Source organism: Protopterus annectens, chromosome 12.part0 (assembly GCF_019279795.1).
Source record: "Protopterus annectens isolate FY-2018-M chromosome 12.part0, PAN1.0, whole genome shotgun sequence".
Classification (NCBI taxonomy): domain Eukaryota; kingdom Metazoa; phylum Chordata; order Ceratodontiformes; family Protopteridae; genus Protopterus; species Protopterus annectens.
In genome coordinates this window covers 163,681,093-163,707,518 of record NC_056746.1, presented here as the reverse complement: position 1 = coordinate 163,707,518, position 26,426 = coordinate 163,681,093, and the positions used below count along the sequence as shown (strand labels likewise).

At 39.5% G+C, this 26,426-nt stretch overlaps 1 protein-coding gene across 1 annotated transcript in view; it reads right to left on the bottom strand.

Moving 5' to 3' along the window:
- SLC9A3R2 (SLC9A3 regulator 2) overlaps positions 1-26,121 on the bottom strand; it is a 902,658-nt gene extending 876,537 nt beyond the window's left edge. Inside the window, exon 1 of the mRNA XM_044089185.1 lies at positions 24,915-26,121. Within this exon, the coding sequence (XP_043945120.1) occupies positions 24,915-25,133 (219 nt within the window). The 5' untranslated portion in view covers positions 25,134-26,121. The remainder of the gene's footprint in view (positions 1-24,914) is intronic.
- Positions 26,122-26,426: the final 305 nt, after the last annotated feature.

The window sequence follows — 26,426 nt, the reverse complement described above, 5'->3', positions numbered from 1 at the left end:
TGTCAGCTGCTGAGGAGAAAGGTGATGTAGTTGTCATAACAGAAACTTTGTACAACAATGATACCCACACACACACACACAAACACTAGCCATATAGGGTTACACACTATCATAATTTTAGAAAAAGGTATAACTGGAGGTAGGGACTTTCTACTGTATGCAATCTAACCTTGTTTCCTCAGTTATATTCAACAGCCCAGAAGCCATAACTCTTAACACTCTGGGTTACTGTAATGTATTCACAAATACAAATTTACACTGCAAATTTTTATAACAATCCAAGTTTTGATCAGGGCAAGATGAGACAGTTTCTGAGTAGCCTTACTGGGCTGTTCATGAAAACACTAGAGTAATTTAATTTCTCCAAGTCATAAAATAAAACCTTCAGTAGAAGCAATTGTCAATAAAAGTTATAACCAACGTATTTCATTCCCTAACAGGGATGGCAACATTTTCATGCTGGTATTTACGAATTATGAAACCATGGCCTCTTCTACACAACCACTACCACTGTATCTGTGTCAGGTCATAACTGTCCTAAAATTAAACTTTCATGTTAAAAAAATATACTTTCTGGCGTCACTTATTACAAAAAGATTTTATAAAGCTGATTATAAATATATGAAATGTAATATTACTCAGGGAGTCTGGTGAACTAATAATGTTAAACCCTTCAGCCACATGTCCAGTTTCTATGGTAACGTTGATGCAATGACTGGACATCCAAGATGGCTGCACACTGAGTAACGGCTTAATTTCAGCTCACCCAGCGTGAAAGCAGACACTCAGAAAACAGAGCCAGCGATTTTTTTTTTCTTTTTTGTAAATTTCAGTAACTGGCTAATAAAAGTACACTGCCTGGATGCCAGCAAACAAAAACATTCAGAAAGCCTGAAAGAAAATCAATTACAAAAGGTTAAGGAGAAAACACTGGCTGGGAAAAATCCTGCAGCTGTTCAGCAAAAAGCATTTCAAACTCCAGCTTTGGTGCAAGACATGACTTCCAGTAATCTACAGAAAAAAATAAGTCAAATGTGCTTAGAGCTGATTAAAATAAACTAAGCACTGAAGAAATATATAAAGTCAAATAATAAAAAAATCTGGAAAAATGGAAGAAGCTTTAAACAAATATTTGGATGAGCTGAAAAAAAATGCATAAATTAGAGGTGGAAATAAAGAAAAGGCTGGATGCGTATGAGACTGCTCAACACGTTTCAAAAATGGTAGAATTAGAGGACACGGCATGTAAGGAAAACCTGAGATTTTCTGCTGTACCAGAGAAACTGGAAGAAACAGGCTGCATTCATTTTATGAAAGCAAAAATAAGCAAATGGACTCATATTCCACAACAGGAGTTGTTTATTGAAAGAGTACATTGTGTGTATGCTCCAAACCTGGCCAGGAGAAAGCAATCCAGACCTTTAATAGTAAAGATGCAATCCCACCAGCAGGAGTAGTTGATTCTGACAAAACTGTGGTAGAAGGACAGAATACTGAGTGGGAGATGGTAGACAGTTTGTGGAAAATGATTGCTTACTGTAAGCCAGGCAGAATAGGAGTAAATTTATTCCAGCAATCAGGGAATGCCACAAAGCTAGTATGAGATTCACGTTGCTGTATCCACATGTTTTCATAATATTTCTTCCGAGAGAGTCAAAATCATTTTTTTATTTAGAACATCCAGAGAAGGAAATAACAACTTTGCCCAACAAAAAGTGTGGTATCAAATAAAAGGGGATTCTGCTTCTTATTCTTCCGATAATAAAGCCCATAGAGAAAATATGCCAGTGAAATATTTTGCAATGTTCCAAAGGAAAATGCATGATAGACAGGAAAAAAGCACAAAAGTTGACTAGAAAAAACAGGAGTACAGAGACTGGATCTGAGAGATGCAGATCAACAGGAAGAAAACCAGCAACTTGGAAATCGATGAATAAATGTGCAATTACAAAGCATTAACTACATTTGTGAAATATGATGGAACAAGTAAACTGGGAAATATTACACTTTTTTTACTTTCTTAAACTTGAACGGGACTTCAAAGCCTAGACACTACTTCATGTCATTAACGTTTAGAAGAACATTTAGGAGAGGGGAAGAGGAAGGAAAGAATTAACTGTAAATAAAACAAAATGTTGTTCTCAATAGTATTTTATAATACATAACATATACTACATGCCATAAAGTAAAGCTCTTTCAGTTATTTGTGTGTGTAATTGGGATACTAAGCTAATCAGGTGCCCCTATTTTTTCTCTTTTTTTTTTTTTTGTTCAGTTTTAAGAAAGCTAGGCACTACAATGTAAGAAAGAATCAAGCTTGAACAAAAATGCAAGATACAAGAAAAATGTATATGTTTTTGCTTACTATTGCATAAGGAAATGACTGGATTAAGGCCCATGAGGAGATTTAACAACAAGTTTTAAGGCAAAGCAAATAAATAAAAGAACACTGAAAATAAAAAAGTTTTCCTCTAGTGCATCCATTTTCACAGAGCAATGTGGAAGGCTTGTGGTAGAAGGCAGTTGTGTATCTGATTCTCAGGTTACATGCTGATAATGGGCAATAAACCAGAATACTTCAAAGGCTAAGATATAATGTTTTCTGAAAACATTCAAGATGTTTCTACAGCTTGGACAGGATATAGGAATAAATATAAGACAAACATAGGCAGCACTTAGTGGAAGTAGAAGCACAGGCTATGCCATTAGCCCTAGCATGGATAACCTTCATTATAGGTTAATTCAAGCCTGTACATGTGGCTGTCAGTCTGGAACAATTGTTCCTTTTAGCTGGGTTAAACTTCATTATTTGAATATGTACAGAGTTTTGTGTGTTAGTATTAAGTTAATAAGTTCTGGGGCAGGTGTTTTTTTTTTGAAAGTTTTCATTAAAATAAAAAAAGTCTTCTAAGATGTGTCATAGACTCAAATGGATATGACAACAAACAACTATATAAAAGATCAACCTGACAAACATTAGTGCACGCATGTAACACAGAAGTTGAAACTAGACATTGAAAAAAAATCTGTTACATAACAGATGGGAATAACATCTTCTTATCATAATGACACTTTCCAAGTTATCTTTAAATCTGAATGGTCTCACAGATATATACAAAAAAGAAAGAGTGTTGAACTATATTTAAAAAATGCAGAGTACAAACAGCTATGCTAAAGGAAACACATTTGGAAAGAACTGAGCATGCAAAATTGATAAAGAAAGGATTTCAGGATGGTTATTCAGCGGAATATTTGAATATGGAAAAAGGAGGGTACTTATATTAATTGCAAGAGGTGCTCCAATAGTGATAGAAGAGGAAAAAAAAGATAATAATGGTAGATCTGTAATACTAAGAGCTACTGGCAAGGGGGGAGGAGGATTATACAGGCATGTAGTTATATTCCATCAAAAACTGCTACAACAGAGCTTAAGAAAATTCTGGGAGATATAATCAGCCTTCAGTAGGGAATGTTATTTACTGGTGGGGACTGGAATTTGATTTACAACAGTAAAACCCGATTTAGTGCGGTTTTGCCCATGGTGCAGCATCGGGCAGCGCCACTTAATCAAGTTTAAACCATTCCCGGCTCCACAAAGTCTACTCTTCACTTTTTCCCTTAGAACTGTTCTATCTCTCAAATTAAACACCCTATTCTAAATCTAAGACCCTGCACTTGTTCATATAAGCAATTTTACAAGTTAGCACTAGTAAACTAAAAGCACTACATCCTCATATACTCCCTTCGAGTACCTTGTCCCCTATTGGTCCTTTTTGATTCAGTGATAAAGGAGTTCCCTATACTATTCTAGCATGTCCAAAGGTCAGTTGCTGGTTTCCTCTCCAGTCCAGCTGGTGAATCTGGGAATCTTGAGGCAATGTTACAACTGCCTCATGTACACAGACAACCCTCTCTTCCTCCCAACAAGTTCAAATATATGTGAGAGATGCAACCATATAGCCAAACTGGAGGCTGAGCTCTCTCAACTCAGAACTGGTGCAACCAGTCAGGAGGAGAAGGTAACCTCACACACTACAAATCCAGTCTCACATAGTCCTACCACAACAACAAACCAAACACAAACACACAAAAACATACTCAGAGGCTCTAAATAAAAATCTGCCTAAGCAGCAGAGACCTCCAAAGCAGACATCCAAGCAACCGCTACCCTAAAACAAAACACGTGCAACACATAGCTCACAAAGTCAATGTGCCAAACAGTCACAGCGCTTAAGGCTAAATAACACACCTGATACACTTGTAATAGGTGACTCTTGTCCTGCTCACCAGGCTGAACAAAGAGAAGGTCACAGTGAGCTGCCTGTCGGGCGCTAGGATCCGTCACATAACACAAGCACTCAGGTCACTCCAAGGCAAGTACAAATATGACTCAGTCATTGTCCATGCTGGTGTGAATGACCTGAGATGTACCTCCCTGGACTACATGAAAAGAGACATAGAGGAGCTCTCTGATCATGTAGCCCAGGCCGGTATGACCATGACCTTAAGCAGCATCTTACCCTCACCTAGAATGATGCCACAGTATAAAGACAAAATGATCAATTTTAACAATTGGCTAAAATTTTGGTGTCATTCAAAGGGGATCCAGTGTCTGTCAGCCTGGGATGACATGCTGAACAAGCCATGATGCTTCGCTAGGGACGGCTTGCACTTGTCATCCCTGGGCTTTTGGATATTGGCAAAGGTTCTTGCCACCCCCATAGTTGCTTTTTTAGGCAAGGCTCAAAAAGACAAACCCACCTCCACAGACAACACAAGGAAAAAGAAACTAAGGGTAATGCTGCTCAACGCCAGAAGTTTAAACCTCAAGATTCACTCACTCGAAGCCCTCCTCAGTATGGAGAACATCGATATCTGTGCAGTGACAGAAACCTGTTTCAAAGCTTCAGAGAGCACCCCAGCACTACCAGGTTATACCTTATATCAGGCTTTTCGGCCCCAAAACTTGGACTGAACCACAAAAGGAGGGGCAGTATCCATATTCATCAAAGATACCCACGCCTCCAGGTTAGTGGCTTTGCATGAAGCATCGGAGACCATTCATGTGCAACTAACAGTGGGCAAAACTGCCTTTCAGTTTGCAGCATGCTACAGACCACCCTCTCAAAACCAGGAATCCCACTTGGCTTTCCTGAGAACAATGGAGAATATGAAGGTCTCCCCAAACACCATTATATTGGGTGACTTCAATTACCCAAACATAGACTGGGAGTATTACTCAAGCCCCAACACCCTAGCCCAAAGGTTCCTCGAATTTATAAACTCAAATGTTATGGAACAAATAGTCAGTGCTCCAACAAGAGGGGAAAACATACTGGACCTGATCATCACCAACATGGGGACTCTATGCTCCATACCAGAGCTGTACCCCTCATTGGTAAGATTGGACCATAAATTAATCTCACTGGATATCCACATTCTGACCCCCACCCCCATCCCAGAAAACCACAGTGAAAAACTTCTCAATAGCGAACTTCACATTTCTCAAAACCAAGGTGGAATCCTTCAAGGCCCCCGGGCCAGTGGAAACTACGGCCCAAACTGCAGAATCCAATATAAACGCATTCTATGGACACCTCCAGGAATGCATGGATCATGCTATCCTAAACAAAACCAAGACCCAATCTTCCAAAGGCAGGCGTCCAGTCTGGTGGACCCCAGCCATAAATAAGCTGTACAACAGAAGGAGGAAGCTACTACATGATGGAGCAAATTGCCTAAAAGGGAAGGTATCTCTGATCAGTACTAGCAAAAAACTACGATCCCTCATAAAATCCTCCAATGCCAGCTTCGAGAGAAAAATTGCACAGGACACTAAAGATAATCACAAGGCCTTCTTTAGTTATTTTAGGAACCTGGGTAGCAACTCCCAGATATGCTCAGAGTTGATCCTAAATGACAAAAAATACAGTGAACCCACAGAAATTGCCAACATCCTAGCAGACAGGTTCAGTGCAAACGTCTCCCCTCCCCCCAAAAGAACAAATATCTATCCCAGCAGAGAGCTGCCTCCCTAACATCTCAGATGCTCAGGTGAAAGCTGCCCTCTCCAAAGCAAAAAAAACAGCATCAATGGGACCAGACGGTGTCCCGGGTTGTGTCCTACACAAACTCCAAGAAGAGCTAAACCCTCATGTAAAGCTGCTGTTCAATCTCAGCCTTACTACAGGATATGTACCCAAAGAATGGCGTACAGCAACAGTGGTCCCACTCCACAAAGGTGGTGCCTCTACAGACCCTGGAAACTATCGTCCCATAAGCCTGACTAGCCTGGTCTGCAAAGCTATGGAGAGGATCATCATGGAACTCATAAACAAAGACATTGGGGACCTACAGACAATGGATCCTACCCAATTTGGCTTTGTTAAGGGCAGATCCTGCCTCTTGAACCTGGTCAACTTCTTTGAAACAGTCACCAAGGCCATTGATGAAGGGAAGGTAGTCCACACAGCCTTCCTGGACCTCGCAAAAGCCTTCGACACAATACCCCACTCGGACATCATAGATAAGCTCTCCAGCTTAAATATAAACCCCTATATCATAAGATGGGTTTCAAACTGGCTCAAAGACAGAACCCACATGGTCAGAATTGCTGGAGCCTTGTCAGACTCAAAACCAGTTACAAGTGGCATCCCACAAGGCTCAGTCCTGGGACCTCTCTTGTTCAGTATATATTTTTCTGAGGTACAGGCTAACACAGAAGGACTGTGGCTGACCAAGTTTGCAGATGACTGCAAACTGGGCGCCATAATTGACTCTCCAGCTGACACAAGCATCCTCCACAAGGGTCTCATAGAGGTGGAAAACTGGTGCCAGAGCCATGGCCTAAAGCTAAACGCCAAAAAGTGTACAGTCATACCCTTTGGCAAAAATAAAGTGCCCAAAAATTACCACATAGGCGGTAATCCATTAAGTACGGAAAAAGAAATTAGGGACCTGGGGACCCAAGTTGATAGTAATCTTTCCTTAAACAACCACATTGCCAAAGTGATTAGAAAGACCTTCTATATAGCCCACCTTATCATGAAAGGATTTACATCTAGATCAAGGGGGGTCATCGTGCCCCTTTATTCATCCCTCATCAGTCCCATAATTGAATACAATGCTCCATTTGGGATGTACCTTACCAGACACCTGCAGCAACTAGAAAGACCCCAAAAGTACCTCACAAAGAGGATCAAGAGACTCAAACAGATGCCATATGCTGCTCGGTTAAAGAAACTCCAGCTCTTCTCAATTGCATACTGCCTACACAGAGGCGATCTATGCCTGACGTATAAAGTTATGTCCAACCCAGAATTAATGGACATGCTCCACCTCAGAAAATCCAAATCCCTTAGAGCTACGTGCTCGAGGGACTTGAACCTCAGCACAGAAATAAATAGGACATGCTGGAGGGACAGATTCATAACCCAGAGGCTCCCTTCACTCTGGAATAGAATCCCAGTCCATGTTAGGCAGAGCACCTCACTGACTCTCTTCAAGAAGAATCTTGACGAGTGGATTGGAGATCGTAGGTTTACCCCAAGGATTACTTCTGTGTCACTACTAGACAAAGGCACAGTAAACTAACCTTAAAAAGGGCACAGAAAACTCATTTCAAAGGGTGGCGAAAGCCAAACACACTCTGGCTAGGCTTGTAAATGCCCTAGGGCAGATAGCCTAGTATAAACCTATGAACCTATAAGGATGTATCTGGGGGCCCTACAAGGAAAAATATAACAAAAGATTGTAGATTTTTGAAGAAATCTAGGAAAAGTTTTGGTATGGAAAACGTTAATTCAGTAGTAGGAGTTTGGAAAGAATTTACGTATTATTCATCAAGGTACAAAAACTGGGCTAGGCTAGACAGGTTTTGATGCACATTCAATAACCATTTCAGATAGCATGTTAACTAAAATAAAAATGCAGGGTAATGAAATAAAAATGAGACATTGGCACTCCCCACCTATCTATTAAAAAGAGAGGTATTTAAGGAATGGGTGGTGGAAATTATTTGGGAGTTATCAGAGAAGATACAAATTTCTTTTGAAAATATAGCTAGGGACTGGGATAAAATTAGAGTTTAAAAGTAGGGTAGAAATTAAAGAAAAAGATATGTTTAAGCTGTAACAAGAACTATTTAGAGGAACTGACTACGGTTAAAATATTGTAGAGCAGGGAGAATCTAACAGAACAAGAGGTGCAATTACAGAGTGCTAAAGAGAAAATAAGGGAATACTGTGGTAATATGTATGAGCAGAGAACGACTGCTGTTAATAAATTGTTTCTTAATCATAACTTCAATTCACAAAAGCTTTTAGCACAATGGCTCAGGCAACAGAAAGTAGAAAGGGTTGTTGCCAAGCTTAGGGAGCCTATAACAAAGAAAATAACTGATGTATTAGAAATACTTTGGAAATTTTATGAAAATCTGTAAAAAACAAAGAAATGTGGAAATCAAGAAAAAATTAAAATGGAAATGTTTACGGAAGAATTAAATATGCCAAGGTTAGAGGTAGACTAGGGTCAATTACTCAGTTAAGATATGAGGAGATGCAATAAAAACGGTGATGTATAACTGATCTACATGAAGGTCTGCAGGACTAGATGGTATTCCTGTGGAAGTTTGGAAGCTAGGGGGGAAGAAAGTGATAAAATATGGAAGGTTTTGATTAGCAGCAATTTAAAAGGAGGAGAAGCACCACATTCTGGAAGAAACCGGTGGTGGCTGTAATACCTAAAGATGATAAAGACCAATCAGATCCAGCTTCCTATAGGTCTATTTCAATTCTAAACCATGATTATAAAGTGTTTATGTCTATTATGGCTAAAAGAATGGCAAAGGTGATGCCAACGTTGACAGATATGGATCATTGTGGTTTTGTGGAGGGGAGGCAAACATTTGTCAACGTTAATAAAACAATGATCCAGAGGGAAGCAGAATGACACCACTGCTTTTTTTGGTTCTTGATGCAGGGAAAGCACTTGTTAGAGTAAGCTGGGATTTTATGAGTAGGGCAATGGAAGCACTTGCATTCTCTGATAAAATTATAAGGTCGATTAGGAGGATGTATGACAGATCAGAGCCAAAAATTAAGGTGGGGGGGTTCTCTCCGATACGTTTTGTTTAAGCAGAGGAACAAGACAGGGGTTCTTCTTTTCCCTTTGTTATTTGCATTATATTTGGAACCAGTGGCAAAGAAAATAAGGGATTCAAGGATATAATTGGTATGGCAGTCAAGAAAAGCTGTTTTTATTTGCAGATATTACTTTATGCCGGATAAAACCAGAAAGGGACAGTTCAGTGTTGTGGAATATTCTGGGACAGTTTCATGTCTTTTCAGGATACAAAATTAATTAAGCTAGAACAATGACAATAGCTGTAAACTACATACCCATACATGAATTGGTTCAGCAAAACCCATACTTATGGGGACATGATAAAATGCAGTATTTAGGAATATGGATTAAAAAATTTGCTATGGCAGCTATGGATAATGTGGGAAAAGACTTAACAAAACATAATGCAAAAATTGAGAAATCGGAAGCTCTGTTTTATGGATATGGACAGCAAAACACAAGCAGTGAAAATTAGTCCCCCTAGTTTTATACACAGGTCAGAAATATTTTTATCAACCAGAGGAGCAGCTGTGGATAGCAGAATAAATCTTCGTGGTAGAATTATAACAAATTAGTTATATACCAGGGAATGATTACTCTGGATGAACTATTCCAAATGTCCAACTGTCAGAAAAAAATTAAAACTCATGACAACTTCCAAAACCTCCCTACAGCTATACAAAAAAGAATTCTTTATGTGAAGCTGAAATGGCAGTTACGTTAGAAAGGTTGATTAATCTGATGACTAATTTGACAATGACAAGATAGAATCCATAGAGGCAGCAAATATTTATGTAAAACTTTCAGATCAATTAACAATATTAGGCATAAAAAATTAATTCCAAAAGCACATCATGTTTTGTTAGCCTGCCCTTTAATACAACAAACTGACATAGCAGTAGTAATGACAACCTGAAGGCAAGTACAGATACTGGACCTAACAATATACTGAGCAGCAGTTCAGCTTCAGTCAGAACTACTTATTAAAAGCTACTGAAATAATGGTGCCATCTCTCAGACGTGTGGAAAAATGGTTATTACAGTACCAGCATACAAGGTAGGTGATAAACAACAGGCATCCAATTACTGCCCCGTAAGTTAAATCAGTACCACTAGTAAGAGACACAAAAAAGTACTGCTTACTTCAATCTCAGTTGGATGACTTCTTCAGGTAAATCTGCTCTAGCAATTTGGACTTTTAACATTTCTAAATATATCACTGTACATTTTGGAAAAGAAAACCTGGGATATCTGTTTACACTCAACATAAATATAACTATTATAATGAACATCTGTAATGACTAAGGATACTCAAAGTAAAATAATTTCCTTTGAAGTCGGAAGCAAGCAATTTATAACAAGTCATACAGTTTTATGAGTACTTTAAAGTGTGTAACCTCATCAGGTTGCATCAAAGTCAGGATGGCACTGTCTTCTGCACTCATCTACCCTCAGATTGAATATGGTTAACATTTTTTTGTTAATATCCTGCTGAGAACATTAACAGATTGGGAGGCATCCACAGGATATATATTCAAGTTTTATCATGTCTGACAGCAGTTTTTATTACACTGAACAATTACCTAAGCTGAATTTATATTCCATCATTCAAAAAATGTTAAGGCAGAGGACGATAAGACTAACTATCATCAGTTGGATTTATTAGCTGCTACAATTACTCTAAATTGCCTAAATCACTGTTTATTGTAATAACGGAATGTTTTGGTTTGGCTGTGGGAATCATTCTTTAAATAAAAGATCCTTTATGGTGTTGCTCCTAGGTTCCTAATCTCTCTAACACCCAAATAACTATCTCCTTGAGCTGACTTAAGCTCTCTGCAATTGCTTCTCAATACACTATATCTACTTTGTAAATACTGTAAACAGCTTCTTACATCAAATGAATGCATGTAAAGTGTTTCCTTACTTTAAATGATTGTTATATATAATGTTTCTACACTTCAGTTGTAATGAAGATATATTTTCAAATGAATCTCTACAGTACAACCATTCAGATACATCAAAATTATATTTGTCGATCAAGCCTGATACGGAATGTACAAATTTGTAAACTGTACTTTATTCTGTAACTTACTTTTGTAATTTTACTGTTTTATGTTATATGGAGCTTTTCTCCCTGGGTCTCCACTGAAAACGGGCACACACGGGCCCAGTGGACTTCCCCGGTCACCAAACTGAAATAAATAAATAAATAACTAAATCCTCTTAGATGTGGAGTCCTAGGCTCAATAATAGTGAATTTAAAACACAATTAGATAACTTCTCTTTTAAGTAAGTGACTATTTAGATGGAGTACAGACTCCTAGAAGACCTTCTTTTATGCCACCAGTCTGTATTCTTAGCAACAGAACCATTTATCCAAATGTAAAACCAGATTATTCACAGAAACTGTTAGAAACTCCTGGTGTTCTGGCTGGTGTGATTCTCAAACAATCTGGAAATATATCGCTGACTGATAAGTACATTTCTTGTCATTTTAACCTTTCAGAGTTCTGCATGGTCAATTATTTTATATATTTTCTGGCATTGTTTTATGCTTCTCATCTGTCCTGAAACTGCTTCCCCCTATTTCTGAGGTGGAGTTTATAAAACTGGTCTAACAGCTTTTGTGTTATCTGATTGTTTCAAGGCTTGCTGATTTAAAACAGTTTCTATTTGTAAATTCTTGCATACACTGTTGGAAACTCCTGGTGTTCTGGCTGATGAGATTCTCAAACAATCTGGAAATATATCACTGATTGATAAGTATATTTCTTGGCATTTGAACCTTTCAGAGTTCTGCATTGTTTTAATTTTGCCTGACTGAATTATTGTTTGCCTGACTGAATTATTGTATATATTTTTTGGCATTGTTTTATGTTTCTCATCTATCCTGAAACTGTTTTTTTACCTCCCTTCCACCCTATTATTGTAGAGTTGTTATAGTTGGTGACTTTGCAGTTGCCCGCCCCTACTGTAAATTTGGTCTGGGACACCACTCACAGTCTGGTGTTCACTCTACTAAATACAGAGAAAACATTTGAGAAGGCCAACCCACTTAGGTTCTTAACCTTGAATTTTTCTTCTGCTCCTCCTTCCTCTCCTTACACTTTACTAAAAAAAAATTGCACTACATTTTGCTTTTGCCTCTTCTTAAAAGTATTCAATTGTATTTATTATGCTGCATTTATTACTGCTTGTAGTAGCCTGATTAAATTGTAACTGTTATTCTAAGCCTTTGGGTGAAGCACTTGGGCTTCAGACCAGTTGTTTTACATTAAGAAGGTCCGTGGTCTGCACTCGTGGGAGGAGAGGGTAGATTCTGCCCTTCTGCGCTGGGAGTTTCTGGTTAAAGGCTTATTGTGTGTGCTTGTTTGACCTGTTTCTTTCTGAAATTGGTATGCCTTGTTTGCTGAAGCACAGACTAAATTCAAACCTGCTGAATCTAGCTTTGTTTGTATAACTTGAGCACTAATCCAGACCAGCTTTTTTTGGAGAAGGTTCCCCTGCACCCTAGTGGCAGGAGTGTGCAGTTAGAACTTGTCGGATCAAAGACTGGAAGGGGGATCCATTTTTAGCTTTTTATTGGTTAATTTGTTTAAATCAGTTCGCTCATTTGCTACTGTTTTTTATATATATATATATATATATATATATATATATATATATATATATATACAATTTATGCATCGCCGCTTAGCTAGGGTTAAACTATTCCTGGCGCCATAAAGTCTGCTCTTCAAATTTTCCCTAAGAACTAGCTAGTTTTTTTTAGTTTAGTCAAATCTCTTTCTTTGAGCTCAGCACTTGTTCAGAACTCGTTGTAAGCACTAAATAAGCTACAAATTACTGCAGCACTCAACTTTTCTCACTTGTCTAGAGGAAAACAATTTTTAGTACTTAATAAATAAAGCACCTATCCAGGCATATCTAAGGGTCAGCTCCCGGTGTTTTCTCCTGTCTACCTGATGAATCTGGGCATCTTGGGGAAATGCAGCAATTGCCTCATGTACACAGACAGCCCTCACCTCCCACCACCCAACACTACAACCTGTGAGAGATGCACTTATATAGCCAAACTGGAAGCAAAGCTCTCTTCACCCAAGACTGGACTAGACAGCCAAGAGGAGAAGGTAAACACTTGCACCACACCACATTCATTACATAATCTTTCAAACCATACACCACCAAAACACACACATAGCAACACAAAACACACACCTACATTCGCAGAGGCTCTCAATAAAAATCTGCTCAAGCAACAGAGACCTCCAAAGCAGAAATGCATGCAACCTCCACCCCCCAACATAACTCAAATGACACACAGACCACAAAATCAGTGTGCCACTCAACCACAGCCCATAAGGCATAACAATGTACCCAACACTCTAGTCATAGGCGACTCTATAGTCAGGCACACTGATTTTCCACTCACCAGGCTAAACAAGGAGAAAGTTACTGTCAGCTGCCTGTCAGGTGCCAGGATCTGCCACATAACGCACACACTCAGGTCACTCCACAACAAGTACAAATATGACTCTGTCATTGTCCATGTTGGTGTGAATGACCTGAGACATACCTCCCTGGACTACATGAAGAGAGACATGGAGCAGCTCTCTGATCTTGTAGCCCAGGCAGGTGTGACCCTAGTCCTGAGTAGCATCCTGCCATCACCCAGAATGATACCACAGTACAAGGACAAAATCATTGACTTCAACAATTGGCTAAGCTTCTGGTGTCATTCTAAGGGGATCCAGTATCTGTCTGCCTGGGATGATATGATCAACAGACCACGATACTTTGCCAGAGATTGCCTGTCGTCCTTGGGATTCCGGATACTGGCTAAGGCTCTTGCCACCCCTATAGTGCCTTTTTTAGGCAAGGTTCAAAGACAAATACACCACCATAACATGTACAAGCAAGCAAAATCTGAGGGTAATGCTACTCAATGCCAGAAGTCTAAACCTCAAAATGCATTCACTCCAGGAACTCCATAAAATGGAGAACATTGACATCTGTGCAGTGACAGAGACCTGGTTCAAGGCTAGAGAGAGTACCCCTACATTACCAGGCTATAATTCATACCACACCTTTCGGCCACCTAACCTGGACCGAAACACTAAAGGTGGAGGCGTGCCCATACTCATTAAGGATATCCACACCTCCATGCTAGTTGCTCAGCATAATACATCCGAGATTATCCAAGTGCAACTAATTCTGGGCAAGACCGCTATCCAAATTGTAACTTGATACAGATCCCCCACCATACCCCAGGATTCTCACTTCTCATTTCTTGACACACTGGAAAATATTAGGGTACAAATCAACACCCTAATAATGGGCGATTCCAACTACCCCACAATTAGCTTGGAAAACTAATCATGTACCAACTCTTTTGCTCAATGTTTTCTGAAATTCATAAATTCCAGTGCCCTGGATCAACATCCACACCTCCACCAGGGGCAGCAATATCCTAGACCTGGTCATTACCAACATGGGCGATCGGTGTTCCACACTATAGGTCAATCCCTCATTGGTCAGATCCGACTACAAGCTAAATCAGCATATACATCCACATCCCGCCCCTACCCCCCATTAGGGTAACCACCGTAAAAAATTTCTCCAAAGCCAACATCACACTTCTTAAGACAGAAGTGTCAAATTTCACGACACCCATGCAGACGGACAATAGAGATACGACTGCTGAATCCTACACAAATGCACTTTATAAGCACTTACACGAGTGCATGGATCATGCTATCCCTAACAAAACTAAGATGCTATCCTCCAAAAAAAGGGAAGCCAATCTGGTGGTCCCTTGCCATAAACAAACTCTACAACAGAAGAAAGAAACTGTTGCAAAAAAAAGAGTAAAATCCCATGACTGGAAGGACTCCCTGGCCAGCCTCATTAAGAAGCTGAGATCCCTCAAAAAATCCTCCAAAGCTAGTTATAAAAACAAAATCTCCACTGATTCTAAAGACAACCACAAATCATTCTACAGCTAGGTCAAGAATCTCAATGGCAACACTCGGATCTGCCCTGAGTTACAGCACAATGGCACTAAATATACAGAACCAACTGATATTGCCAACATCCTGGCAGATAGATCCAGTGTTAACTTTACCCCCCCCCCACCCCCTAAAGGGCCCATCTCTATACCGGAAGAATGCAAAATTCCTGTAATCACAGCTGCACAGGTAAAAACCACACTCTCCAAAGCCAAGAACACAGCATCCATGGGACCTGACAACATCTCAGGCTGCATTCTACATGAACTACAGAATGAACTGGCACTAAGCACCATGTTCAATCATAGTCTCACCTCAGGCTTTGTGCCCACTGAATGGCGCACAGTGACGGTTATCCCACTCCACAAAGGGGGAGCCACCACGGACCCCGGGAACTACCGCCCCATTAGCCTATCGAGCCTAGTCTGCAAGGCCATGGAACTTATAAACAAAGACATTGGTAATCTCCAAACTCTGACCTCACCCAGTTCGGGTTTGTAAAAGACAGATTATGTCTCATAAACCTGACTGACTTTTTTAAAGCAGTCACCAAAGCCGTAGACGAGGGTAAGACGGTTCACACAGCCTATCTAGATCTCGCCAAGGGTTTTGACACCATCCCCCACTCTGGAATTATAGATAAACTCACTAAACTAGGTATAAATCCCTATGTCACAAGATGGGCTGCCAACTGGCTTACTGACAGAACCCACACTGTGAAAGTAGCAGACTCCAAATCCAACTTCATACCAGTGACAAGTGGAGTACCACAGGGTCCTGTCCTGGGTCCTCTCCTGTTTGGTATCTACTTTTCTGAAGTACAGGCTAACACAGAAGGTCTTTGGCTAATGAAGTTCGCAGATGACTGCAAACTAGGAGCCTTAACTGAAACTCCTAACGATGTGGACATCCTACAAAAGGGCCTCACTGAGACAGATGCTTGATGTCAAAGCCATGGCCTCAAGCTCAATGCCAAAAGTGCACTGTCATCCCCTTTGGTAAAAAACTCTGTAACCAGGAGCTACCACATAGGTGGTAATCTACTTAACACCGAAAGTTTGATAGGAGACCTTGGGACACAGGTGGACGGTAGTCTCTCCTTTGATAATCACATTGCCACAGTAGTGAGGAAATCCTTCTACATGGCACACCTAATCACAAAAGGTTTCTCATCCAGGAAAAAAGAGGTCATTGTTCCCCTCTACTCGTCACTCATTAGATCCATTATAGTGTACAACACCCATTTTGGTATGTACCTCACAAGACATCTACAACAACTGGAAAGGCCGCAGAAATACCTCAGAAATAGGATTACCGGCCTCAAACAGATGCCCTACGCAGACCACATCAAACAACTCCAGCTTTACTCCGTCGCATATTGCCTACTCAGAGGCAATTTCTGCCTAACATACAAAGCTATGTCAAACTCAGAGCTTTTTGACATACTCCACTTAAAGAAATCCCAATCCCTCAGAGCTACACGCTCTAGGGACCTAAACCTTGTCACCACAACAAACAGAACATGCTGGAGGGACAGATTCCTGTCCCAGAGACTTCCCATACTCTGGAACAAACTACCTATCTATATCAAACAAAGCTCCTCATTAGCACTCTTCAAGAAAAATCTTGATGATTGGACGGGAAATACCCCAGGGATCACCTTTGTGGCTCTGCTCGACAGGAGCACAGGAAAATAATTTTCTTGGGTGGCGAAAGCCAAGGTACCTTTTTTGGCTAGGCTTGTGTAGGCTCTAGGGCCGATAGCCTAGTACCTACCTATGAACCTATAAAACATAGGAAAAATAACAGGCACATAATCACAATCACAGGGACCATAAGATGCTAACCACACACACCTTTATGTAGACAAACTTGCAGGCTCTTGTGCACAATTAAGTTCTTGAAAGGGGTAACATCTCCCAAATCCAACAGGGCTATATATGATAACTCTGGTGTAAATTTGTGTGTACCCATCCAATCATCAAAACTAGCCTTAAAGGCAGACAAAACAGTGCTTTTGCTTGACCTGCTGTGGTAATTTATTCTATTGGCTGGGAATATGTTGAGTTAGGAACTTATTCCTCCAACAAATTCTGGCTTATTTTTGGTGAATATTTACGTCCCTAATAAAGGTGCTTGTACAGCCATGAGTTTTGTGAAGGTACGGGAGGTCAAATAGGACTAGGTCTTTCATAAGTTGAAAATGAAGACATGGGTCACCTCTGAGCAGCCAGTAAGCTAATGAGCATAAAGTCAAATGAACTAGCCTAGCAGGATAGTTGAAGAATTTAAGGTCTTTATTCATTTTTTCCATATCACTGGGGCCTTTCCAATTGAGCAATATGTTTGGATTTTTGCATACCAAAGGGGGCACTGTCTTTGATGTTGGGTCTGATAAGGGATGAGTACAGTGGGAAGAGGTCTTCTTTAGATCTTGAAGACATTCTCTTGTAAATTAATTGGACCAGATAGAAGGATTTTTGACTGTTTTATAATTACAAAGAAATCTTGATAAACCTTTTGTTTTATTTTACTTCGAAGGGTGTCAGTTTGTTCACCAATTTTATTGTGCTTGTGTTGATTATACTAAACCATGATTTCCAACCATCCCCATGTGCTTTGCAAAGATATCCGCTTCCAGTGTTCCAATGTAACAAAAGATCTCTGTTGTTATGAAAGGCAAACTCGTGCTGCCTTGTCAACCTCCAAGCCCATGGTGAGGTTTAAGTTAAAAACATTCTTTACATGATAGCGGTTCATAACACAGATTTAGCGATTTTCTGTTAATAAGCATAGTTTGTGTAACTGCTCAACATCAGTAGGTTGTATCTGCTCCTCCCACCTGAATCTGTAAAAAGTCTAGGATGCACAAATCTACTTCTCTTCTGCTCTCTGTTGCTCTGCAGCAAAATTCACTCTCTGGCATGTAACATTTCAGTAAACCTGAAAGTCCGACTGCCACACAGACTGAAAAGTAGTCATTAAAGCCACACAATAATTAAAAAAAATGAGGGAGAGCAAAAAAAAAAAAAAAAAAAAGCACATAATATGCATACACCAAGGAAGAAAAAAAATTAATATATTAATTCACACATTGCAATTTTTATGCTCTAAGTCATAAACCTGTTGTATTACATAAAATTCCTTTGATCAAAAAGTGAGAAACTTGTAAATCTGGTAAATGTAGTAAAAAAGTGTAGTCTTCAACAGGACTCAGTACAATTTAACACATATTTCAATGTCAGTATACACAAGTAAGACAAATTGTGCACAGTATACAACTCACAAAGCAAAGGAACAGACAGCTTAGAAGGAGAATAATTTTGGAAATGGAGAAAAATTGGAAAGGGAAACATTACCTAGACTAAGGTACACTTATATTCTCGATTCAGATAAAAATGTTTGAGAACTTTGGTGAAGAAAGTTCTTTGAGAAAATTGTCTCAAAGCCAGTGATGTTTCCTTGCAAACTTTACAGCGAACATCAGTTATTTTCTCTAGCATTTTTTCATTTTTTCTGTTAAAAATGTTAATATTTTTCCTATAGAATGCTCAACTACCAAGCTTTTTTTCCCCCAAAAGCAGCAACAAAAAAGTCACGGCGGTGCAGCGGTTAGCATTGTCACTTCACAGCAAGAGGTTCTCCATTTTGATTCTCGGCTTGAGCGCCGTCTGTGCGGAGTAAGCATGTCCTGAGTCCTCCCTGTGGTCGTGTGAACTTTAAAGACATGCAGGTAGGTGCGTGCGTGAGTGGGTGTGCCTTCTTTGAAGGCTGGGCGCTGGGCTGACAACTCAACAACATAAAAATCCACTGCCAATCATTAGCGGACTGCCGGGCTGACAACTCGACAACATAAAAATCCACTGCCAATCATTAGCAGACTGGTGATCTGCTGTGGCGACCCCTAACGAAAGCAAAGCAACAAAAGAGGGCACAGGCATATTGTGATTAAACAGCCATTACACTAACCAAAGAAAATAAACAACATCTAAAACTAATATCCATCCCAGCCATGTGCTTTAAAAGGTAATGCATTACACAGATGAACATTATTTTCCGTGTCTGAAGTTAAACCATAACCTTCAAAAGCTGCATGTGAATTTCACAGACTATTATCAAAAATGATTAAAGAACCACTGACTGCTAATCTAAACTTATTATGGACAATGCAATTATTGTTGTTTCTCATGTACTTCATCATTTTTATATTTAATTTATTAACATTTTTTTTACATGTTTACTAAAGCTGAATAAGTCCTTTGTGTCTATGCATATACCAGGCATTTACAGTTTCAGCAACTAGGAAACAACCCCTGGAGTTCACATGTGCACATATGCAAATACTTAGCAAAACTATAAAATATACTTACAGTACTTTAATATACCCATCCCTACATTATTCTATGCCCACTTCTTCTAGCCTTGCCCCACCACTCAACCTGCCTTTCCATTTCACTCTACTCTACCCTTATTTCTATGTCAGCTTCTTCAGAGGCTCTTATTTTTCCCCCCTTTTTCTTCTGTCTCCACTCCCATCACATGACTCCATCTCTTTTACTAACGGCCAATGCACTATTGACATTGCCTTGCCAAGATGAGACTACTGAACCAATGGACATGTTTTATTAACTGTGATTAATTGATGCATTTTTCTGAAGTAAACTTCTTTTTCGTTTTTAAAAGAATTAATTTTCTTGTTGTTTATTCAACTGAAAATTTGACATTTTGGAGTTTTTTTTCATGGTCCTCCAGTGAAAATGGTCTCTGGCTCAGATGGACTCTCCTGGATAGCAAATGAAATGAATGACTAAATGTCTGACTGTAATTAAGTTTTAATATGCATAAAATGTAATTATATGTTGTTAAATATGAAAGCATGCATTGAGTGCTGTTGGTATATTATATCCTGCATCCTTCAAACAGTACTTACTAATGCACTGCAGCGGTTTTGGTATTTTAACTTTAACCATGCACCTTACCTTAAATAAATCCTTTCTGTAACATAACCTTTATTCAGACATGTTTAAGCTAAATTTTGGTATGGTTACAGTTAGCACGTTGGGGGAATTTGTTTCCTTTTTCAATGTGCTGAGCTTTGGTCATTTGTGTTATTGATCGGTCAATATGTCTGGGAATGCACTCAAACATATGGAAAAACTAGGCAGATTTCAAGGGACTTATCTGATCCTGAACAATAGTATGCATCACAGATGACCCAGTTTGGCTATTATGGTAAAGCACTGAATCACGTCACTAAACACAGTGGGGAAAAAAAATCAGAGTCATAGGTGAGAAAAGCATCAGATGTCACCCTAAAATGGAAAAAAAAATACACATACATCTCAGCTATGAAAGGGCATGCAGAAAAGCTGCACTGTCTGTACCTAGGAGCCATACAGAATCACCAAAGACAGGCGTAAGATTTCAGGGGTTAGGAATCTCTATATAGCCCCACAATTACTAAGGTAATTTAATGTCCAACAGAAGATTCATAGAGCTCCTGCAAGGATGACTCGGTAAATTTACCTAAAACAGTAAAGTCAGAGGATGTTTGCTGTATCAATATCTTTTGCCACAAGTGCAACATTATACAAGTAGCAGGACTTATAATAAAAGTGGTTCTGTTTAGCATATAACACAGCACATTTTATTTTTCTATATATGACTCTACAATGAAAGCAAGAACATTCAAGAAAGAAATAACTGTTGATCACAGACTAACAAGATTAACAAAGAACCACTCAATGCTGCAAATACAATTAAAGGATGCGCATAAAACATACACAGCCCTACATATCTTTCAACTTCAGATCATTAAAAATTATACCATCGACCTTTAAAAATCATAGTGGATGGTCAGAAAAAGATGCAGTTTCTTATTTTTTTTCAAAATAGGCCTTTACATACTAGGTCCTCTATAGTTAGTGGTCATAGCCGGCCTTAGGCATAGGCCAGCTAGGTGGCTGCCTATTGCACTGCTCTAGTAGGGGCACTTTTCCAGTATTTATTTGGTATAAGGAGACCAGTATGGGCCACTGGGTGGTGTGGTGGGGGGGCGCCATGGAGCCCTTTTGCCTAGGACACCAGTTCACTTAAGGCCGCTCCTGTTAGTGGTAGGAAATCTTTGTACAGGCTTAGTTTTTCTTTAATAAGGAACGCACCCATTAACGAGTCTGGCTTTATAAGGAATAGGAGTAAATCTAGGAGAAGCAAAGGTAAATCTGAGGACCAGACAAATAGCACTATACCCAAATCATTGCAATTAAAAGGTATGACCTCCTGTGCTAGTTCTAACTTAATATGAACCTCAACAATGAGCAACCTAGAGTGACATCTGCATAAACAACTTAGAACAAATGCCGAAGGTATAACATTCCACATAGTACTGCCACAAAAAAACTCTTTCTACAATATTTAATCACGAGTTGAGAATATTGACACATTCAAAAGTATTCAGGGAAGCACATAACACATAAAGCAATTTGTGTATAGAGCAATAAATATTCACTTATAATAACCTAATGTTGTTGTCTTTCGGCTTTTCCTGGTTAGGGGTCACCCACAGCAGAGCTCCGGTCCGCTAATGATTGGCAGTAGATTTTTTTATGGTGCCGAGTTGCCAGCCCGATGCCCAACCTTCAGCGAAGGCATGCCCATTCATGCAGACTCCACACAGAAGGCACTCTAGTTGAGAATCGAACAGGAGAAGCTTTTGCTTTGAGGCAACAACGCTACCGCTATACCACTGCGGCACTTAAACAATAATATTAAAAGTTATTATACATTCCTTCCATTACTTTGGAAGGAAGGGTAAACACAACTTCTGTGAAATCATTTCAACATTCTAATTTATGAAACAAATTCTTTGTACAACTTGTAATGTGCAGTTGCACACCACCACTGTACTACATTTACGCAGCATCACTTGTAACATTGGGGTTGATGGGCAACTATCTAGGACTGAACTCTACCTTCCAGGTTATTTTACACGCATATGACTACTACACACCCTTGTAGGTAAACCATTACTCAATAAATATAATATGTAATATGCACACATTAAGTTTATGTCAAACATCTGTAGACCTATTTGGGTCGCTCTCTTAAAATGTCATCTCACTCAAGCTTGTCAAACCAGGTAAACATAACTGACCAATTAAAGAATTATTATTATTATCTAGCCATGACAGAAAATGCTACAAAACTCTGCATCATTATATGAAGCCTAGCATAGCAAAGCTGTTACACCTTTCAGTTCTCTGCCAGTTCAGTTGGCCTATTTCTCACCTTATCTCTTCTAATACTATTGTTAGCTGCAAGTCCCAATAACTTTTTCTCATTAATTTCTTCCTTTAATGTGGCCTTCCAAACCACAAGGTTATACTGACCATTCTTTCCCACCAATACAAAGACCCCGACTTAGAAAATGTTCAGTGTTACTAAACCACAATTCTAAAATACTTCACCCTCATTTAGTACTTTAACAAAGTATTCTATTAAATCAAGCAACTATACTCCAAAAAAAAGCTGCTTGAACATTACATACTTTCAACTATCTGTAAATGACAAATAAATGAACTTAAATTCTTGAACGATACAAAAATAATGCATACCTTCTCAAGCGATCTTTATAAACTTTAACAACTTTGAAAAACTCCAAAACAAAACAAAGAGAAAAGGATGTTATCTGCTACCATATTCTATACATTTATTTTGTGTATACTTTGACTATTTGATCTTTATTTCCTGTGATAGCTTCATAATTCATTTATTATATGTTTAGTCAGTGCAACAGAGATCATTCCTCTGTACATCTCAAAGTTTACAAATTTTAGCATACCTGCAGCATCCATGTCATGTATGCCTTGTTCTCAGGCTGTTGCTGAGGAGGCCTTTGAACCAGCCCAATGGTCTATTAAACATATATGCAAAATGACTATAAAATAGCCTATTCTTTGAATAAACCAGATGTATCCACATTCCAGTGCACCTCAGGAAAATTAAAATCCTGTATTGTAACCACCCTCTCCTCCCACACATGCCCCAACATGCTCCCTTAATACAACCTATCATCCAATTCTGAATTTGGAGCTCTAGACATCATCGCAAACATCCAACTTGTTTCTTTACTGTGTCATACAGTAACTTTTTCTGTGTTATTTTGCCTATCTACATTCTTACAGACCAACTTTTCAGAAATAAAGTATTTAATTATACTGTTATACCCTTCACCGCTTTCCCCAGTCCTATCCCACCAACATAAAAATCCTGAAGCACATATATTCCAATCCCTGAACTCAAGAGACCACACATCTATAATCACAATACCCTCAACCTCTACACTCATACTATTCCCCAAGCTTCTTTCTATACCTTCCAGCCCTCCAACTGAACTTCCTCTCTTCTCTCTCCCCTTCCATCCATTATTATTTTTGCACTAAGACTACCTGCAACTCCCAAAATGGTTCCAATAACTATACAGCACAGCTGCTTTTGAATAGGAAATAATTGCTACATAAGTTTCTTTTTTTTTTTTTTTTTTTTTAGTATTTTGCATTGTGGCGACTGTCAGAGCATGCCTGGACTTTATTAAAACATGCACACACACACACAGTGTGCACTACGATAAGAAAAAAACTTATCATTGTGAGTCAGCCGTCAAAATCCACATATAAATAAATCTCCTCCAAAGCATCACTCTTCTCTTTTACACACTAGTGTGAGCCAGTTTTCCCAAAGAAAGCAAATTTCACTCAAAATCTGTAAGCTGTGAGAATGAACTACTAAATAGGGTTTCCACTCTTCATCTTTTCACAAAACATTCTAGGGGTTGCCACCTTTGCAAATGCCCAAAGTAGGACATTTCTTATGGAAATGTGAGATTTTGCAGAATAAATTACACTCACAACCAGTAGAAAGAACTGGACTATTTTTCCCACAAAATTAAAGGTCAGTTTTGCAGAATTTAAGTTGCTTCTCTCCTTTTCTTTATAATGTGTTTTCCACATGCACAATAACTGTTTTCTCCAACTACCAGAGGAAACTGCAAATATTTTTGCCCTAAAATCTCAGAAAATTTGTATTTTTTTTCATGTTTTTTCACAGGAAGCAACTACCGTCCTGCTTAAGGAGGGAGGGGCAGGTTGTAATTCACTGCACAAACTGGGGTTTTACCTTGTATCTGTAGGGAAAAAAAACATGAAACAAGGTAAATACTCTTAATATTTTATACAAGAAAATATCTGGTAACTTTACTCTAAATGCTAGAGTGCTAAACTACACCTTAACTTGCTATGGACTAATGCAAGCTATTACAATTCAAAAACGTTTTCTTTTGGTAATATACTGGAACAAGCTATTTGCTTTGTCTGATAATGGCTTTTACTTTTCTCCATACTATATCCTGATACACTAAGAGTTGTTCTCACTTTGGACATCTGAAAATGTGGCAGAGGTGCCAAGCCCGAGAGGGCTGAAGAATATACTTAAAATGTTTAATCCACCTTAGAAACGGGACTGCATCCTTTTGACCATGTGAGGCTCATTCTCAAACTCTAGGAGTATAATCCCGATTCCCTCTTTAAAAAGACACTTCGTAGTTACCAATGTTCCTCAGTACAGATTCTGGCAGAAGAACATTTATTATTTCTCCAAAAACAGCGTTAAAGTTAAGCATGTCTACCACTGGTTGAATGTGTTGATATACTGAGGAACAGTAACTGCTGCCTGCAGCCTGGGCAGCCCACCTCCCAGAATTGCATCTTAAAGCGATCCCTTTACCTGGTGGTGCGTTTCCTTCTCCACATTCACTCCGTTCACCTCCACGACCCGATCACCCGCACGTAGCCCGGCCTCCTCTGCAGGGGAGCCGGGCTCCACTTTCCGAATGTACTGTCCATGTTTGTTTTTCTCTCCGTGAAGGTGGAAGCCGTAGCCGTTGTCGCCCTTGATCATGTGGCACAGCCGGGGTCGCAATTGCTGCTCTTTATCCTTGGCCATCTTCCCCTCTCTGGAATAATGCTGCTGATCCCCGTTTCTTAAAACGCAATCCTCTGAATCTCGCACCTCAATCTGAAATGGTGCTAAACATAAACCAACCAGTACAGCCCGACACCGTGTCCGGGAGCGGGTGTACAGGGATCTATACAAATAATCAGCTGTAGAACGTGGCTGTTAAAGGAGCTTGTTTGTGAACTGCTGCTAAACTTTGTCAGCGGACTTCACTGGTGCACAAGTCCTGGAGTCACGAACTCGAGGGGTTGCTAACGTAGCGACCTACGCCTTTGCAGAACTTAAAATGTTTTATCTACTGCCGTGACACGTAAGGTTGGTGGGGATGTCATTAAAAAATGTCTTCACCCCAAGAAATGTGCAGCAGATCGCCTGCCTTCAGTTCTTTTGAAATGCCGTTTTTATACCACTTAATAAGCGAAAAAGTACCAGTTGACGTAGCAAACAAACTGTGCTTCTGCCTACAGGTTTCAGATGCACAAGCTGCATCTCCTTTGCATATGAGCTCCAATTACATCCTACTAGCTGGACCGTTCAGTTGCGGTTGACATCTCCTCCCTTTGCCATCGCCGTATCCCTCCCAGAAGGGGCGGGTTTCAATGCATTATGGGCAGTCGGTTGCAGGACTACAGCTTTTGTACCACCCCTTGTCCTTCTTTATCCAAGTAGAGTCAGGATTGCATCGTGTTTACAAGATGCAGGGAGCAAGAGAGGGCAAACAGAGTTTTGCTTGCCTATAGAAACTGGAAACACATTATGTTTTTTTCCCATAACTACTCTGCGCGCAGATGGAGTTAAAAAATGAAGAGTTACGCCCCCTCCACGGACAGCTGATTGTTCTGCCTTCGACTTTTGCCGAACGTTGTTGTTTATTTAAAAATCGGTGGAATCCAGCGTTTAAATGTACAAATCGCACCTCCTCGCATAGCTGCTTCAGTTACCTCCTACGATTCGGTTGCCGTTAACCATTTGGTTTCCATCTCCCTATTCTACTCAGACAATTCGGTATTGTTGCATAGCAATGCTGCGGAAGTGCACGGATACCTCTCAAGTATATCTCCTTATGAGGAATGTACCTCATTTGAGTTCTTTTCATGTTCCTCGAAGTTTCATATTGAAAAGGTCTGTCATGCATTCAGTGTTAGGATTTTTAAAGATATTTATGGTAAATAGAAACGAATCACATAAATTCATTAAAATATCTTTTATGAGTAAAACCAGCATATTTTAAATATCCTGTGACCTTCTAGTTGAAGTTGTTAGTAAACTGCTAGTATGTGT